Raw genomic sequence first — 18877 nt, 5'->3', positions numbered from 1 at the left:
CCCAGTATGCCTGGACTTCCCCTTTAATGAAGCCAATACAATTAGTAATAAAAGTATATTAATAAGTTACAGTATATGTCTTGGGGTAATATTTTTATTTAAGCATAATTTCCTTAAACCAGATTATTCCTTTAAACAAAAGGCGTAAACCAATAAACTATACAACAGTGGCCCAATTAAAAAAAAAAAAAAATAGTCAAGTAAAAAAAAATTACCATAGTGGCCCTATGAATGGTGCTAGTCAGATGGGGCCCCCATAAGTTCCTTTTAAAATAGTCTTTATTAAATTTTTCCCATATTCGAAAACAGGTTTTACATATAAAGCAGGGACCGGCACAACCCGAATTCCTGCTGATATATACAATACAATTTCACACAAGGATAAATCCAGCACATGTAACGGTTTCACCATACGCATATACAAAATAGAACATCCTTATCAACCTTGCTACTCATTATCATTTTCCATAAAAAACCATACTCCAGTACTCCAGAGAGTACGGAGATGATATACAGAATAGGAAACACATTACTTAATATACCCCGATCCCTACCCCAGCCATCCCCCACCCCAACCCCCACCCCCCACCCCAGCCCCCACCCCAACCCCCACCCCCCACCCCAGCCCCCACCCCCCACCCAGCTGAGGACCCCGAGAGGAAAGAGAAGTAAGCAGGAGGGGGAACAGGGTCCCCATAAGTTAATATTTAAAAAAAAAAAAATGGAAAAATGTCACCACCATTGTCTCTGTATGCTTTGAGAGGTGACTCTTGAGAACACAAGTGGGCAGTAGCAGGTCACGTCCTCTCCGAGTTTTCGTCTTTGTTAGCGGAAATTAGTTCTGTGGCAGTGGTCAATTGACAGAGTATCCAACTGTCTGGAGCAACTCGTAAGCTTGAGGGATAATTGTCACCCTTCTGGAATTCATAGAATTCACCATACCAAATGTTGTAGGATGCCATAGAGACTGCCTCTCCATACTACAAAGAATGTGGCTTAGGACTATCCAACTAGCTGAGGCTTCGAGAGACAACATGTACAAAATTAGAAGAAATCCGGAAACAATTACATACGGTAGTGCCTTTTCAAGTCTATTATAATTAAGGTGCAAACATTGCACAAATAGGAATATTAAGGTGACTTTTGGTTTTAGTGTGGACATATATAAGACAACATCAGGTCCACCTCGTTTTTGACGACTGGAGGTCCTGGGTGGATGTCATCTGGAAGATAGTGGCAGGATGTCATGTCCCAGGCATCCAGGATTATGACCCTGGTTCCCTTGAAGGCTGCCCTCAGTAATATGTCCAGCTGAAGGGACAACCAGTCACTGCCGTATACTGACTTATAACCCGTGTTGGCCGATTTGATGATCACCGTCGTCTCAGGACTTCGTAAAAGCAAGGATGAGATTGCCTGACGGACTCTCCCCAGCCGCTGTATGTAAACCTTCACAGGGTAGGAGGTAAAATGAGCCCATAGAGTCAGAACTATCACAGTGTGAGGTCCTCCCCCAATCCCAGCCAAATCAGCTGCTTCATAGTGAAGGTCAGCCATCATGGTCTTGGTAGTCCTTAACGGTAATCCATGGGCGCGCCATCGCATGATCAGACCAGCATCAGCATCTACGGCTATGAGAGGTCCTGACTGGTAGGTAACGTGCAGGTCTATCCTCTTGAGACCTATGAAGAAAAAACACAAAGATAATTTCATGTCAAGGTCAAAACAAATTCCACAAAGTAATCTACATACCTTCATAGTTAAAGCTGCCTATAGACCTTAGAGCTTTTTGGGTGGATCCTACTTATTTCAGTACCTGAACCCTTCATTTGTGATTCATATGGATTTATTGAATCTCATTCTATTTTTTCTGCTTTGTTGCATAGAAATAATGTGAATGGAGGAGACCAAAGCTGAGCTGAGTTTACAGAGGATCCCGAAATTCAATCCTTCTGAATGAAACCAAGGACTGTACACTATTCATTCTCTATAGAGCCGCTAGAAAATTTCGGGGTCCCCATACTGGCGATCACTGGAGGTTCCATGATATCTCAGTTATGCCCTTTCCTGTAGATACTAGAGATAGGGCAAAACATGTGAAGAGGAGGAATACCCCTTTGTTAGAATGTAGGGTCAATGAGCAAAGATCTCCATGATATCTAAAATCTATTGACCGTCATGCCTCTGATACAACCTGAGTGTTTTTTTTCCACTATAATTAATATATTCTAGACATATCAGTGGATGGAAACTGAACCAACTACATTTTCTTGGTGATGGTGGCGAATAGAGATGAGCGGACTGTCTGACTTTTGGTCTGACGGCATCGGCGCTCTCTCAAAATGCCTTTGATCCTGGCCACATACTTGCGTTCCCGCGAATATGCAGCCAGGATATTCGAGGGAATTCAACTGGGATTCCCTGGAATATCCTGGCCGCATATTCCCATGAGCGCAAGTATGCGGCCGGGATCAAAGGCATGATGAGAGAGCGAACTGCTTTAGGACCAAAAGTCCGAGCAGTTCGCTCATCTCTAGTGGTGGGAGCCTTCAATGATGACAATACCAACCACCAGAGAGATAGCTTGTCCATTCTTTATACCTTAAAGAGGTTGTCTACCTTACCAGGCACTGCCACCTTTTGGATCTGCATAGTCTCTCTGCTAAGCCTACTAATGTTGTACCTGTACATTCATGCAATGTAGGAGTTGGCTTTATGTCTGATTTGAAGGGTGTTGTAAAGTCTGTCGGTAAATCATCTGTCTGGCACCTGGATTCTGACTCTGATGAGTGGGAGACGGATGATGATATTCCAAGTGACATTGAGACCTGCTTCATAAGAGGTCACTTTCAGCCTACTCTTGCATTGTGGCCCTTCATAAAAGGCGGGCGCCCCTCGGCTCATGCTGTGCGGCCAAGACAGCGCTGATATTCAAGGTTTTGTTTGTATTTTGCAGTCTCCTGAACCCTGTCTGAACACTGGTCTGTTCTATCTGGGTGTGTTCAGCCACATCCACTTTGCCTTTGATGCTTCTGGCAACCTCGGAGGTAACACTGCTGCTTCTATGTGACTTACTGAGTGCTGCCTGTCAGGATCCTTTCTGCGGCAGGTGTTTCGTATTGAAGCCAGGAGCCGGTCCGGTCAGCTCTGGGACAGTCTTCTGGCTTCCTATAAGTTTGTTCTCAGGGGCTCATTTAGGTGCTGGCTATTGAGTTAAAAAGAACCTTTCAGGTCCCTCAGTGTCACTGCAGACAGGTGGGGCACCTCAGCCTCCATAGAAAATACTACACACACATACTGTAGCTGTAGTGCTTCAGCTTCTCAGGAAAAATGGCGTTTTATAACTTTTCAAATGGCCATCAGCAAAGACAAAAGCATCACTTGTTTTATCTCCTTGCCACCTATCTGCCCGTGTCTGCAGCTCTGTACCTGGTACCACCTGACAGATTCCCTTTAGTCTGTTTGTCCGTTTGTCTGTGTTTCGTGTGCCACCTTTGCCAGCGTAGGGACCATCCCCGTGGTTGTTCGCAGCTGCCGAGGGCTGCCAGTGGCTAGTAGGGACAGTGGGCGGGAACAGTGCAGGGCTCACTGGCCGTGACTTTCTGTCTATTCCACCAGTTGCTACTGACCTTTAGCTATTACTGTTTGGTTGAATATCTACATTTATTGTGACAGCACAATAACTATTGGAATCAGATCCCCCAATGCTACAAAATGGTATGAACCTTTAAGGGGAAAAAATGTATATCTCTATTACTAGACAATACTAGACCACTACTATAACATTTACTGTAAAGTTGAACACTTACTAGGTATGAACTTCTCCAGGTACTCAAACCACTGCCTTAGGGTGGAGTCTCCAAACATGTGGATATCTTTTCCTTTTAGACAGTCCAGGGCATCTGACGGCTGAGGAAAATGGCTCCCCTGGCACACCAATGATGTCCAAATGTCTTCGTAATAGAATCCAGAAGGTTGTAAAGATTCTTGTCCAGGTCTACAGCTGGGGAGCTTAGACTTCAGATCTGCAAGTGTATGGAAAAGGTGAGGTTAAGAGATAAGGCAAGATTCACTGAATATAAAAATGTTTAGGTGACATGGAGAACCAGGGAATGTGCGATGGCTCCATGTGGTACCCAATGAAAACCATTGGCTAAGAATAAGGTTGACACAGGCATGAGGATCTGTCACTGTCTATACTGTGTCTGGCACCATCTATAAAGGTGGATGACAAGGCAGTTAAAGGCCAAAGTACCATTAGTTATGGTTCCTCTGATGATGATGCTTTTTTTGTGTGATGAAACATGTCGGGATGCTGATTTATGTTTTAAAAACTTGCATCACATAGCTGACTTTGTTCAGGATGATAGGAGAGTCAGGGCTCATCTCCTGATCTTCTCATTTTAGTGTTATAGTGTCAGTAACAGGTAAGGTTGCCTTAACAAAATAGAGCAAAAAAAACACTAAAAAACATACAGTATATAGATATACCAACCAAAGGGCTACATGATGCCCATAGGGTAGGTGCACAATCCATAGGGAATGCATCATCTAGATTTTCTTTAACTGGTTATAGCCAGATACTAGAGATAAGTACATCTGGAGCATGTGTATTTGAATACTGGTGGCTAAAGAAGTTGGATGCAGCCCTAGGGAATCTTGGAAAACATGTATCTAACCTACATCCTATGGCTGTATCCACGTTTTCCCATACTCCCTATAATAGGCTGGGTTCACACTATGTATATTTGAGGCTGTATTTGGTCCTCATGTCAGGTCCTCATAGCAACCAAAACCAGGAGTGGATTGAAAACACAGAAAGGATCTGTTCACACAATGTGAACAGTAAATAACGGCCATTATTTCAATACCACAGCCGTTGTTTTAAAATAACAGCAAATATTTGCCATTAAATGATGGCCATCCACTCAATTACAACATTATGTGAACAGAGCCTTTCTGTGTTTTCAATCCACTCCTGGTTTTGGTTGCTATACAGCCTCAAATATACAGCCTCAAATATACATAGTGTGAACCCAGCTATAGCTGCATCCAACTTCTTTAGCCAACGATAGTCGAATGCAATAGAGATGACTTGAATTTGAGACATAACTGATTATGTTAAATCCTCTGCAGGGTTCACCTTGAAACTATTGTCTTGTAAAAAATACCAGGAGGCTTGCAATCTTACCTGAAAAGTGCTGATCTGGCTTGATGTTGATTGGTGGAACTGAACCGCATATAGTCTTGTCCGTGACGGAACTATTAAAGAGAAATCGTAAATATTTGAAACACTGAGAAGTCATTACTTAAAGGTGTATCTTGATATCAGAGAATAGTTATCGCCCATAAAATTATATAATAGTAATTGGCTAATAGTATTGGCTTCAACTCAACGTGTTTTTGCTTGATTTACCACTTACAGGAAGTTAAACATGAAAATACTACACAATAGGTATTGTCTCCAGCTCCCCGACTCCTTCCTCTCTCCTATCTTCTGCTGCCAATTTATCAAAAAAATCTTAGGTAAATCCAAGTGGCCACCCTAGTGTTCTGATGGACTCCATGGACCCATAAAATAACCTAGCCCACAAGAGGAGTGGGGGAAGTCCTTGAAGATGGCTTGATACAAAAGTATGAGTGAAAAGTAGCAAGGTGACCCCAATGTTATTACTGAGAATCCCATGTGACCTCAATCTACTGACTTGGTGGCCAGTTTTGGGATGCTTATTAGCCCTAGTCAACATCAAGGAAACTCCACTGCTGATTAAAGGGGTATTCTGGAGGGGACCCAATTATTTTTTTTTTGCCTTCACTCCACCACTCCAGTCTCCGGTTCCTGGTCTAATACAGGACTTAAGACAAGATGTGGCAGGCCTGCTCAGCCATTCACCAGCAGAGGCAGGACCCCGTTATAGCCGCTAAATGGCTGAGGGGGCCTGCCCACATTACGTCTCAAGTCCCATCTCAGACCAGGAACCGGAGCAGTGGAATGCAGGCATCAGTGCTGGAGCTGAGGTAAGTGGACATTATTGTCTTCATCCACCCCCATCAGCAGTGGAGTTTCCTCAATGTTGATTGTAGCTAAAAGGCATCCAAAAATTGGCCACCAAGTCAATGGATGGTAGGAAGAAATGGATGTTATTGTATTCATCCATCCATCAGCACTGTGAAAAAAGGGGACCCGGAAGGAATACACCTGTAAGGACCATTATTAGTACTATTATAGGACATAAGTCCATCTGGTCAAACCTAATGTCTAAATTGTATGTAAAAATCACATAGAACTCTGTATTAGCTTTTGAACATAGCGATATTCCAAGGGTTAACTTTCGTTTAATTGTTGCTAGGGTAGACTGTAAAAACTAAAAGAAAAAAAAAAGTTATGGTATAAAAAACAATATTCTACCCCACTGGCATCTGCTCTGGACCCACTTTGTACATGCTCATCCAATCAGTGACCACAGTGGTGTCCCACCCCATTGATTGGGTGAAATACACTACCAGGTGATAATTCCAAAAACACTCTGTAGCGGGACGGGAACTCTGTGATACCAGCAACAAAGGTTAAATTTTTTTTTTTTTTTTTTTATTTTACACACAAATTAGAAAGACCTGCCTAATGATTTGTATAGAAAACTATACCTGAATGTGACTGGGCAGCAGCTTCCTGACACTGAGCTTTACTCACTTGCTAAGCAGAGAATCCTCCAGAGCATTTGTCACTTTGCGCATTCCACCCATTGAGTGAAAGATCAATGAAAAGCATGGCATCTTAGGGGGTCTCACGCACTGCCACCTGTCGCCACTAACCGGATCCACGTAAGTGCATATGTCATTTCCAGAAACCTGCAGATTGCACTCCGCCACTGCGCTGCTGCCATTAAAGTGGAAATAGCCATGGAAGTAGACCTAAAAGTCAAGACTTAATTTAAAAAAAAAAAACGATTACAACTATTATTTTACAGATCAAGAAAAACGTGGCTGCTTTTTTCTGAAAGTGTGTCATACCTGTGCATGGTTTTTTGGTGTAGCCTAAACGAATAGGACTAAACTGCAGTACAAGACACAACCTGCGGATAGGTGTGGCACTGTTTCTGGAAGAAAGCAGCCATGTTTCAGAAATCCTTTAAGGGTATGTTCACATGTACCGAATCCGCAGCGGATTTTCTGCTGTAGATCCGCAGCAGATCCACAGCAGATCTAAAGCACATTTAAATAACTGAACACAGCATCAAATCTGCACCATCAAATCTGCTGCGGATCTGTTGCAGATCTGCTGCGGATCCTGTACGTGTGAATGCACCCTTAGGATTATAAAATTTCTTTAAGAAACATCACTACTGATCACAATGGGTCTCACTCCTGAGATGCAGCCAGGAAGAGTGCACAGCGGCAAATAAGTTGGATTTGATTGACATCTGGGAAGGGAAGCATGCTGTCGTGCACCGCCCCCTGCCTGTATCTCGGGTTCACAGTAGTTCACCTCCTGCCATTCGTAACTTTTAGTTACTGCTAATGTCAGTAATGCTGAAATACAAATGGCAGCATTACCTGGAAGAGATGTTTTACAAGTGTCGGGACACCCTTTTATTTCAGAAACTAGAGAGAAAATGACATATCTGAATCTCAGAACCAATGGGTAAGGGGGTCTATCTTAGGCTATGTCCAGAACATGGGCACCATCTTGAAAGCTACCATATTGGAATAAGAACAAGTCTTCTTTGATATGCTACATCACCACCTTCCCATTAAAAAAAACTTGCCCTCAATCCAATATGGCGGCTGGGGTTTCATATACGTAATTTTTTTCCATGCTTTGCCGTCCACCCATTAAGGTGCAGGGGTTACGGCTGGCGTACGCTATTCAGAAGGTGAGAATCGGCGCCTTCTTTCTATCATACACCACCCACTCAGGTTTTATAAATGTCCTCCCTAGTGATATACCCAAAACATGTGAATTGTGCAAGGCGCAGCCTGTTGTACAACGGATTAATTCATTATGGGATTAACTTCTGCTTCAGTACATGTTTTTTTGAATACGAATGGGAATTTTTTTGTAGTTAGGGGTTTATGTAACAAGATAAGCGCAATGTAATTCATGAACATCTGATACGTAGACGACGTTTTTCAATTACATTGAATAGACTGTGGTTTTCTGGTGCCAAGTAATTTCCTGCTCAGCTTAATTATCGGGACAATAAATCGTCTGTGTAAACAATAGAGGAGGATATAATAACTGGGGGACATTTATTAAGTCCAGCTTTTTTACGCCTGACTTAAAAATATCCCCGCATCTCCGGTGCTCCGGAGATTTATGTAGAGACGGACTGCCTCTACATAAATTTCGTGCTGGTGCGCACGGCAGGAAACCTACGGCAGCTGAGAGCTGGAGTAGGTTTCCTGCGTATCTTTAACACTAAGCAATGATAGATTGCGCGGACTCTGAGTCCACGCCCCCGTTCCGCCCCCTCCACACCTCCTCCCCGCCCCCCTGGTGTATGAGGCAGAAAGTTCCGATTTGCGAATATTTTATTCGCAAAACGGCCATTTTGCAAATAAAATATTTGCAAATCGGCACTTTCCGCCGAAAAACAAAGATACGCCACTTGAGACATGTCCCTCACTGTGTATATAAATGACCTTATTGTTAGCTTTGCAGATCAACAACAAAACATCACCCTCTTAACCCTTTTGTGTATTAGTGTATCCTAGTGTATAATTATTGATCAGAACAGATATTACACTTGAGCTAAGAAGCAACTACTGGTCCTTGAGTCCCCCTGGGTAAATTACATTGTAACCTGATCTGACGAGTCAATGATCCCTTGTAAAGTTCTCAGCCCGGGAGGGAAATACAGCTAATAATTTTGTTTTCTATGATTTGACATCATATTATTTCCTGCTCAGCTTGTTATCATAAAACAAATAGTTTTCCTATGAATTTTTTGTCAATGTGATGTCCTCCCCGTGACCTTTGGTGGTTGAACTTTTAGTTTTTTTTTATAGTTTAAAGTATATGCTAAATAACATAAGTGCAAAAAAGAAGCGCACAAATATGCACTTTTTTGTGGAGATCGGCCTCCATAAACCATTCCGGGACAGAAGTCCCCTGCAGGGGTCCAGGATTGATGTTGCCAAAGCTTCGGTAGAGCCAGTCCTGCTCCTAGCATCCACCAAGGCTGTGCAAATTAACTGGCTGCCTATCCATTGCAGACAACAAGGGTTGTGAGGAGCAAGGATGGTCACACACACCTCTCCTAGACCTGCGGGAGGCACGTCCCAAAAAAGGTACCACACTCTGAAAGATCCTTGTGACAAACACCAGTGTAAAATGGACACACAAATAAATGCCATATGCCATGCCATCCAATCTCATGGAGCTCAGAGCTATCATTTGTACGCTTCTCTATTTTATTTTCCAAATTAAGGTACATTCCATGATAGTCCAGCTCAGTAGGAGGATCAACATGGAGATAGTGGTGGCAGTAGAGTAGCGAGGGGGTAGATATTGGTTATTCTATTTAACCCTGACCAGTTAAAATTGAGACAAATATAGGTTTCCATCTTGTCCCCGTTTCCCTTCTTCCTCCTGTTACATATATAAAGGTTTCCATCATGTCCCCCCTTTCTCTTCTTCCTCCTGTTACATATATAAAGGTTTCCATCATGTCCCCCCTTTCCCTTCTTCCTCCTGTAACATATATAAAGGTTTCCATCATGTCCTCCCTTTCCCTTCTTCCTCCTGTAACATATAGAAAGGTTTCCATCATGCCCTCCCTTTCCCTTCTTCCTCCTGCAACATATATAAAGGTTTCCATCATGTCCCCCCTTTCCCTTCTTCCTCCTGTAACATATAGAAAGGTTTCCATCATGTCCCCCCTTTCCCTTCTTCCTCCTATTACATATATAAAGGTTTCCATCATGTCCTCCCTTTCCCTTCTTCCTTCTGTTAAATATATAAAGGTTTCCATCATGTCCCCCCTTTCCCTTCTTCCTCCTGTAACATATATAAAGGTTTCCATCATGTCCCCCCTTTCCCTTCTTCCTCCTGTAACATATATAAAGGTTTCCATCATGCCCTCCCTTTCCCTTCTTCCTCCTGTAACATATATGAAGGTTTCCATCATGTCCTCCCTTTCCCTTCTTCCTCCTGTAACATGTATAAAGGTTTCCATCATGTCCTCCCTTTCCCTTCTACCTCATCTATATCATAAAAATCAAAGTCTGTCTGTCCTTCTGTCTGTCTGTCCTCTATAGACTTGTAAACGCCTGAACCGTTTGACCCCAAATTTGGCACATAGATACATTGGGTGCCCGGGCAGGTTACAGCGAAGGTCCTGTCTTCGCCAGATGTACAGCAGGGGAGGGGGAGGGGGAAGAGCGCCCCATAGAGATGAATGGGAAAATCTCCACACTGCACACACAGGTGATATAATTAGCTGCAGCAGACACAGCAGTTCGAAGCCTTAGCAACCAATAGGATTATTACTTTCATTTTCACAGGGAGCTGGAATCTGATTGGTTGCTAGGGAAGCTGCCTCACAACAGATCCACAGAAATAACTGGTAGACCCCCTACTCCAACTATACAGTACATGCATACAGGACCCCCTACCCCATCTATACAGTATATGTATACAGAGCCCCCTACTCCATCTATACAGTACATGTATACAGGGCCCCCTACTCCATCTATACAGTACATGTATACAGGACCCCTTACTCCATCTATACAGTACATGTATATACAGGGCACTACAGGTATACAGGACCCCCTACTCCATCTATACAGTACATGTATACAGGACCCATGCTCCATCTATACAGTACATGTATACAGGACCCCCCACTCCATCTATACAGTACATGTATGCAGGAGCCCCTACTCCATCTATACAGTACATGTATACAGGACCCCCTACTCTATCTATACAGTACATGTATACAGGACCCCTACTCCAACTATACAGTACATGTATACAGAACCCCCTACTCCATCAATACAGTACATGTATACAGGGCCCCCTACTCCATCTATACAGCACATGTATACAGGGCCCCCTACTCCATCTTTACAGTACATGTATACAGGGCCCCCTACTCCATCTATTCAGTACATGTATACAGGGCCCCCTACTGCATCTATACAGTACATGTATATACAGGGCACTACATGTATACAGGACCCCCTACTCCATCTATACAGTACATGTACACAGGACCCCCTACTCCATCTATACAGTACATGTATGAAGGACCCCCTACTCCATCTATATATTGCATGTTTACAGGACCCCCTACTCCATCAATACAGTACATGTATGCAGGGCCCCCTACTCCATCTATACAGTACATGTATACAGGACCCCGTACTCCAACTATACAGTACATGTATACAGGACCCCCTATTCCATCTATACAGTACATGTATACAGGACCCCTACTCCATCTATACAGTACAGGTATACAGGGCAGTATTACCAGCTGCTGCTGCCCTAAGCACTAAACCTGAAGACGCCCCATCTTCACTCACTCAATACCAACATACTGTGACTGGAAAACACTGCCATACCAGACCTGACCAATACCGCCATACTGTGACTGGATAAAACCGCCATACCAGACCTGACCAATACCGCCATACTGTGACTGGATAACACCACTATACCAGGCCTGACCAATACCGCCATACTGTGACTGGATAACACCGCCACACCAGACCTGACCAATACCGCCATACTGGGACAGGATAACACCACCATACCAGACCTGACCAATACCAACATACTGTGACTGGATAACACCTCCATACCAGACCTGACCAATACCGACACACTGTGACTGGATAACACTGCCATACCAGACCTGACCAATACCTGCTATACTGTGACTGGATAACACCGCCATACCAGACCTGACCAATACCGCCATACTGTGACTGGATAACACCACTATACCAGGCCTCACCAATACCACCATACTGTGACTGGATAACACCGCCAGACCTGACCAAATACCAACACACTGTGACTGAATAACACTGCCATACCAGACCTGACCAATACCGCCATACTGTGACTGGATAACACCACTATACCAGACCTGACCAATACCACCATACCCCGCCTCGAAAAGACACCAGATTTTCTGGCAAGTCTGAACGGGAGGGTACTGCCCCTCTGCAAGGTGCTACCCTAGGCACCAGACTATGGGTGCCTAATGGTAAATACGACCCTGCAGGTAGACAGGACACTACAGTTATACAGGACCGCAAAACTATACAATTCAGGTGCACGGGACATTCACCAACTATATACTACAGGTATACAGGACCCCAAACTTTACACTACAGGTATACAGGACCCCAAAACTATACACTACAGGTATACAGGACCTCCAACAACTATATACTTCAGGTATACAGGACCTCCACCAACTATATACTACAGGTATACAGGACCCCAAACTATACACTACAGGTATACAGGAACTTCACCAACTATATACTACAGGTATATAGGACCCCAAACTATACACTGCAGGTTTACAGGAACCCCAAACTATACACTACAGGTATACAGGACCTCCACCAACTCTATAATACAGGTATACAGCACCCCCACCAACTCTATACCACAGGTATACAAGACCCCAAACTATACACTACAGGTATAAAAGACCCCAAAACCATACACTACTGGTATACAGGAACTCCACCAACTATATACTACAGGTATATAGGACACCAAATTATACACTACAGGTATACAAGACCCCTAAAACTATACACTACAGGTATACAGGACCTCCACCAACTCTATACAACAGGTATACAGCACCTTTACCAATTCTATACTACAGGTATACAGGACCCTCAAACTTTACACTACAGGTATACAGGACCTCCACCAACTATATACTACAGGCATACAGGACCCTCAAACTATACACTACAGGTATACAGGCCCCCCGAACTATATACTACTGGTATACAAGACCTCCACCAACTATACCCTACAGGTATCCAGGACCCTCAAACTATAAACTACAGGTATACAAGACCTCCACCAACTATACATTACAGGTATACAGCACCAACTATATAGTACAGGTATACAGGACTCCCGAACTATACACTGCAGGTATACGGGACTTCCCAAACTATACAGTACAGGTATACAGCCCCCCAACTATACACTACTGGTATTTAGGACCTCCCTTAACTATACAGTACAGGTATACCCCCCCAACTACACACTACAGGTATACAGGACCCCCCAACTATGCACTACAGATATGCGAGACCCCTAAAAACTATACATTGAAAGTATACAAAACCCCTCCAACTGCACTACAGGTATACACTAATTCCACTGATTAACTCCTGGGCACCTTAGAACAAATCTAATTAACACACTGACACTTTATACCCGGGCAGCCCCGGGTACATTTTCTAGTATAACATATAAAAAGGTTTCCATCATGTCCTCCCTTTCCCTTCTTCCTCCTGTAACATATATAAAGGTTTCCATCATGTCACCGCTTTCCCTTCTTCCTCCTGTAACATATATAAAGGTTTCCATCATGTCCTCCCTTTCCCTTCTTCCTCCTGTTACATATATAAAGGTTTCCATCATGTTGCCCCTTTCCCTTCTTCCTCCTGTTACATATATAAAGGTTTCCATCATGTCGCCCCTTTTCCTTCTTCCTCCTGTTACATATATAAAGCTTTTCATCATGTCCCCCCTTTCCCTTCTTCCTTCTGTTACATATATAAAGGTTTCCATCACGTCCCCCCTTTCCCTTCTTCCTCCTGTTACATATATAAAGGTTTCCATCATGTCGCCCCTTTCCCTTCTTCCTCCTGTTACATATATAAAGCTTTTCATCATGTCCCCCCTTTCCCTTCTTCCTTCTGTTACATATATAAAGGTTTCCATCACGTCCCCCCTTTCCCTTCTTCCTCCTGTTACATATATAAAGGTTTCCATCTTGTCTCCCTTTCCCTTCTTCCTCCTGTAACATAAATAAAGGTTTCTATCATGTCCCTCTTTTCCCTTCTTCCTCCTGTTACATATATAAAGGTTTCCATCATGTCGCCCCTTTCCCTTCTTTGCTCCAGACTATACAGAGTTAGATCCTTTAGAAGTCTTTCCTGATTTGTGTAGCTCGTTTTTGGACCCGTTCTGTAATATCAGTATCTTTTAGCAGGTGAGGTCTCCAGAACCGGAAACAATTTTCCAGACATGATGTCGCCAGGGCTCTATACAGCGGGATAATAATCTCCCCCTTCCTACTGGTTATACCTCTAGCTGCACAGTCAAGCATACCATTATATATATATATATATATATATATATATATATACAGCCCAGCGTACCATTATATATATATATATATATATATATATATACAGCCCAGCGTACCATTATATATATATATATATATATATATATACAGCCCAGCATACCATTATATATATATATATATATACAGCCCAGCATACCATTATATATATATACATATACAGCCTAACATACCATTATATATATAGCCCAGCATACCATAATATATGATACGGGGTGAGAGCTGGATGGCTGGCACTACGGGGAATCACACGCTGTGAGCAGTACTATGAACGGCTAGCTGATAACAACAAGTGTTAGAAAGATCACCGGCACTACTCCAAGTAAAATCTGGACCTTGGGTCGTTGGTCTAGGACTTGTGATAACTCCTCGCGTCGGGGTGCATTTCAATAGTCAGATATGGCATTAGCAAACATAGTAGAAAAAAGCTGAAAGCACTCACCGCTCTGATGCAAGATGTCTTTATTTCGTAGTGGATTAAAACATGGACATTAGTCCTGCAGGACGGCAGATGCTAACTCCTACACAAACAACTTTCTCATAGACAACTGTCCATGTTTTAATCCACTACGAAATAAAGACATCTTGCATCAGAGCGGTGAGTGCTTTCAGCTTTTTTCTACTATGTTTGCTAATGAACGGCTAGCTCCTACCTGGATGTGATTACGGCTAGTGGAGGTGCTCAGCGCCAAAGAAAAACAGTCCAGCATGGAACAGGTAGAGAAAAAGAGGCGGTCACTCACCACTTGTTGTGCCGAAAGAAGAGTCCTTTATTTATCCAGGAATGAACGTAGCAGGGAAGGGGGAAGGTGGAGGAGCGGGTGCAATCAGACAAACGTTTTCGCGGACTCCCCCTTCGTCAGGTCTGGCGCCAGACCTGACGAAGCGGGAGTCCGCGAAAACGTTTGTCTGATTGCACCCGCTCCTCCACCTTCCCCCTTCCCTGCTACGTTCATTCCTGGATAAATAAAGGACTCTTCTTTCGGCACAACAAGTGGTGAGTGACCGCCTCTTTTTCTCTACCTGTTCCATACCATTATATATACCATCCAGCATACCATTATATATACAGCCCAGCATACCATTATATATATATATATATATATACCATCCAGCATAGCATTATATATATATATATATATATATACCGTCCAGCATACCATTATATATATACAGCCCAGCATACCATTATATATATATATATATATATATATATATACAGCCCAGCATACCATTATATATATATATATATATATATACAGCCCAGCGTACCATTATATATATATATATATATATATATGTATATATATATATACAGCCCAGCATATCATGATATATATATATATATATATATATATATATATATATATATACAGCCCAGCATATCATGATATATATATATATATATATATATATATATATATATATATATATATATATATATATACAGCCCAGCATACCATGAGATATATATATATATATATATATATATATATATATATATACACACAGCCCAGCATACCATTATATACTAAGCCCAGCATACTATTATACTGTATATACAGTCCAGCGTACCATTAGCTCTCCCTACCGCCTGGTTGCACTGGGGTCTCATTTTGCGTCACATTGTAAAAGCAAAAAACTTTTTTGTTCACCTTTCCATAATCATTCTCCCTCTTCTGTTTCAGAACATTTACAGCCTCACTGGAGTGAATAAGTCTGATGTGCACTTGGGCCTCCCCCGGCCATGGAAGCAGGAACGTGACTAAATAAGTACCGTTGCCGTGGTCCTTCACCTGTCCGGTCACTCCAGCCTTCACTTTTGAGGAGTAAAGCTTAGCCTGGAAGAAGTCTCCTCCATAGCTCTTTGGGTGTCCATTGTGATCGCGAGCTGTAATGAGCACTTCCAAGAACTCACCCACCGTATATGAATCTCGAGGATTTACCAAGTGGTAATGACAGTTCGTGGGACTTGTCGAGAAAGTAAAAGTCTTCACAACTGAGGGGGGTTCAGGCCAGTCAATGACATTGAGAAGTTCTAGCAGACTGGAGTTCATAGGAAAGGTCAAAATAAGGGGTTGGTTGGGGTCGGATTGTTTGAAGACCTTGAAAGTGGGCATCCTTAGGAACCTGTACAAAAACTGATGGCAGCATTCAATTAGAAGTATGAATAGAAAATCTTGGAAAACAATGTATGACGAGATGGACTACAGTGAAATCTCTGTAAAAGTCCAACTGTTTCAGAAGACCACCCATTATCAAGACCATCTTCAATGTAGATGTAGGTGATCACTGCACCTACTGTACTTTCCCATCATTCCCACTGCTCTGGAGGAGGCGTAGATTTCTGCAATGATTTATGCCACCTAGCAGGTAGGAATCATGATAAATGAGGTACGCCTGCTAGAGATGTGGAGACAGGGAGAATGTATGTGTGAGTACACTCCGCTACAGAAGGGAGGGGGGGGGGGGGTACAAGCCGCAGGGCAACCAGGCACAGGCTCATGGGGAGAAGGAGGAGGGTAAAAGGGTACAGCAGTCACCCAGCATGGTGCTGGACTAGAACATTGCCAGCTAGCCTTGATTTACTCTTCCCCCTGACCTCTGTCCAGAAGAAAATAAAACTCTTATTTATTTATTTTTTGAGTTTGCATGCTGCATGTGCCAGTATGTAGTAGTATAAGCCAGCCCAGTATGTAGTGGTATGTGCCAGTATGTAGTAGTATGTGCCAGCAAAGTATATAGTGGTACAGTATGTGTCAGTACCACCACATACTGGCACACATGTAGTATGTGCCAGTATGTAGTGGTATATGCCAGTATGTGGTAGCATGGGCCAATATGTAGTAGTATGTGCCAGTATGTAGTAGTATAAGCCAGCCCAGTATGTAGTGGTATGTGCCAGTATGTAGTAGTATGTGCCAGCAAAGTATATAGTGGTACAGTATGTGTCAGTACCACCACATACTGGCACACATGTAGTATGTGCCAGTATGTAGTGGTATATGCCAGTATGTGGTAGCATGGGCCAATATGTAGTAGTATGTGCCAGTATGTAGTAGTTTGTGCCAGTATGTAGTAGTTTGTGCCAGTATGTAGTTCTATGTGCCAATTTGTGGTGGAATGTGCCAGTATGTAGTTCTATGTGCCAGTATGTGGAAGTATGTGCCAGTATGTAGTTCTGTGTGCCAGTATGTGGTGGTTTGTACCAGTATGTAGTTCTGTGTGCCAGTATGTGGTGGTATGTGCCAGTATGTAGTTTTATGTGCCAGTATGTGCCAGTATGTGGTGGTATGTGCCAGTATGTAGTTGTATGTCCCATTATGTTTTTGTATGTGCCAGTATATGGTGGTATGTGCCAGTATGTAGTAGTATGTGCCAGTATATGGTGGTATGTGTCCATATGTAGTTTTATGTGCCAGTTTGTAGTTCTGTGTGCCAGTATGTGGTGGTATGTGCCAGTATATAGTAGTATGTGCCAGTATGTGGTGGTATGTGCCAGTATGTAATTTTATGTGCCAGTATGTAGTGGAATGTGCCATTATGTAGTTTTATGTCCCATTATGTTGTTGTATGTGCCAGTATGTAGTAGTATGTGCCAGTATATGGTGGTATCTGCCAGTATGTAGGTTTATGTGCCAGTATGTGGTGGTATGTGCCAGTATGTAGTTTTATGGGCCAGTGTGTAGTAGTATGTGGTAGTATGTGCCAGTATGTAGTTTTATGTACCAGTAGTATGTGCTAGCATGTAGTAATATGTACCAGTTAGTGGTGGTATGTGCCAGCATGTAGTTTTATGTACCAGTAGTATGTGCTAGCATGTAGTAATATGTACCAGTTAGTGGTGGTATGTGCCAGCATGTAGTTTTATGTACCAGTAGTATGTGCTAGCATGTAGTAATATGTACCAGTTAGTGGTGGTATGTGCCAGTATGTAGTTTTATGTACCAGTAGTATGTGCTAGCATGTAGTAATATGTACCAGTTAGTGGTGGTATGTGCCAGTATGTAGTTTTTTGTGCCATTATGTTGTTGTATGTGCCAGTATGTAGTAGTATGTGCCAGTATATGGTGGTATGTGCCATTATGTAGTTTTATGGGCCAGTATGTAGTAGTATGTGTCAGTATATGGTGGTATGTGCCCGTATGTAGTTTTATGTGCCAGTGTGTAGTAGTCTGTGCCAGTATGTAGTTTTATGTGCCAGTATGTAGTAGTCTGTGCCAGTATGTAGTTTTATGTGCCAGTATGTAGTAGTCTGTGCCAGTATGTGGTGGTATGTGCCAGTATGTAGTTTTATGTACCAGTAGTATGTGCTAGCATGTAGTAATATGTACCAGTTAGTGGTGGTATGTGCCAGTATATAGTTTTTTGTGCCATTATGTTGTTGTATGTGCCAGTATATGGTGGTATGTGCCAGTATGTAGTTCGAAGTGCCAGTATATGGTGGTATGTGCCATTATGTAGTTTTAATTGCCAGTATGTAGTATTATGTGTCAGTATATGGTGGT

General features: G+C 42.7%; 1 protein-coding gene across 1 annotated transcript in view; it reads right to left on the bottom strand.

Moving 5' to 3' along the window:
- Positions 1 to 748: 748 nt before the first annotated feature.
- The window catches only part of LOC138799339 (NXPE family member 3-like), a 35374-nt gene continuing 17245 nt past the window's right edge, over positions 749 to 18877 (bottom strand). Inside the window, exons 2-6 of the mRNA XM_069980402.1 lie at positions 16025 to 16510; positions 6692 to 6912; positions 5192 to 5262; positions 3810 to 4025; positions 749 to 1682 (exon numbers count right to left, since the gene is read on the bottom strand). Coding sequence (XP_069836503.1) covers positions 1150 to 1682; positions 3810 to 4025; positions 5192 to 5262; positions 6692 to 6912; positions 16025 to 16510 — 1527 coding nt within the window. The 3' untranslated portion in view covers positions 749 to 1149. The remainder of the gene's footprint in view (positions 1683 to 3809; positions 4026 to 5191; positions 5263 to 6691; positions 6913 to 16024; positions 16511 to 18877) is intronic.

This window comes from Dendropsophus ebraccatus, chromosome 1, assembly GCF_027789765.1.
Source record: "Dendropsophus ebraccatus isolate aDenEbr1 chromosome 1, aDenEbr1.pat, whole genome shotgun sequence".
NCBI lineage: Eukaryota > Metazoa > Chordata > Amphibia > Anura > Hylidae > Dendropsophus > Dendropsophus ebraccatus.
The sequence above is the reverse complement of the archived record's forward strand: the minus strand, read 5'-3'. Positions and strand labels throughout refer to the sequence as shown.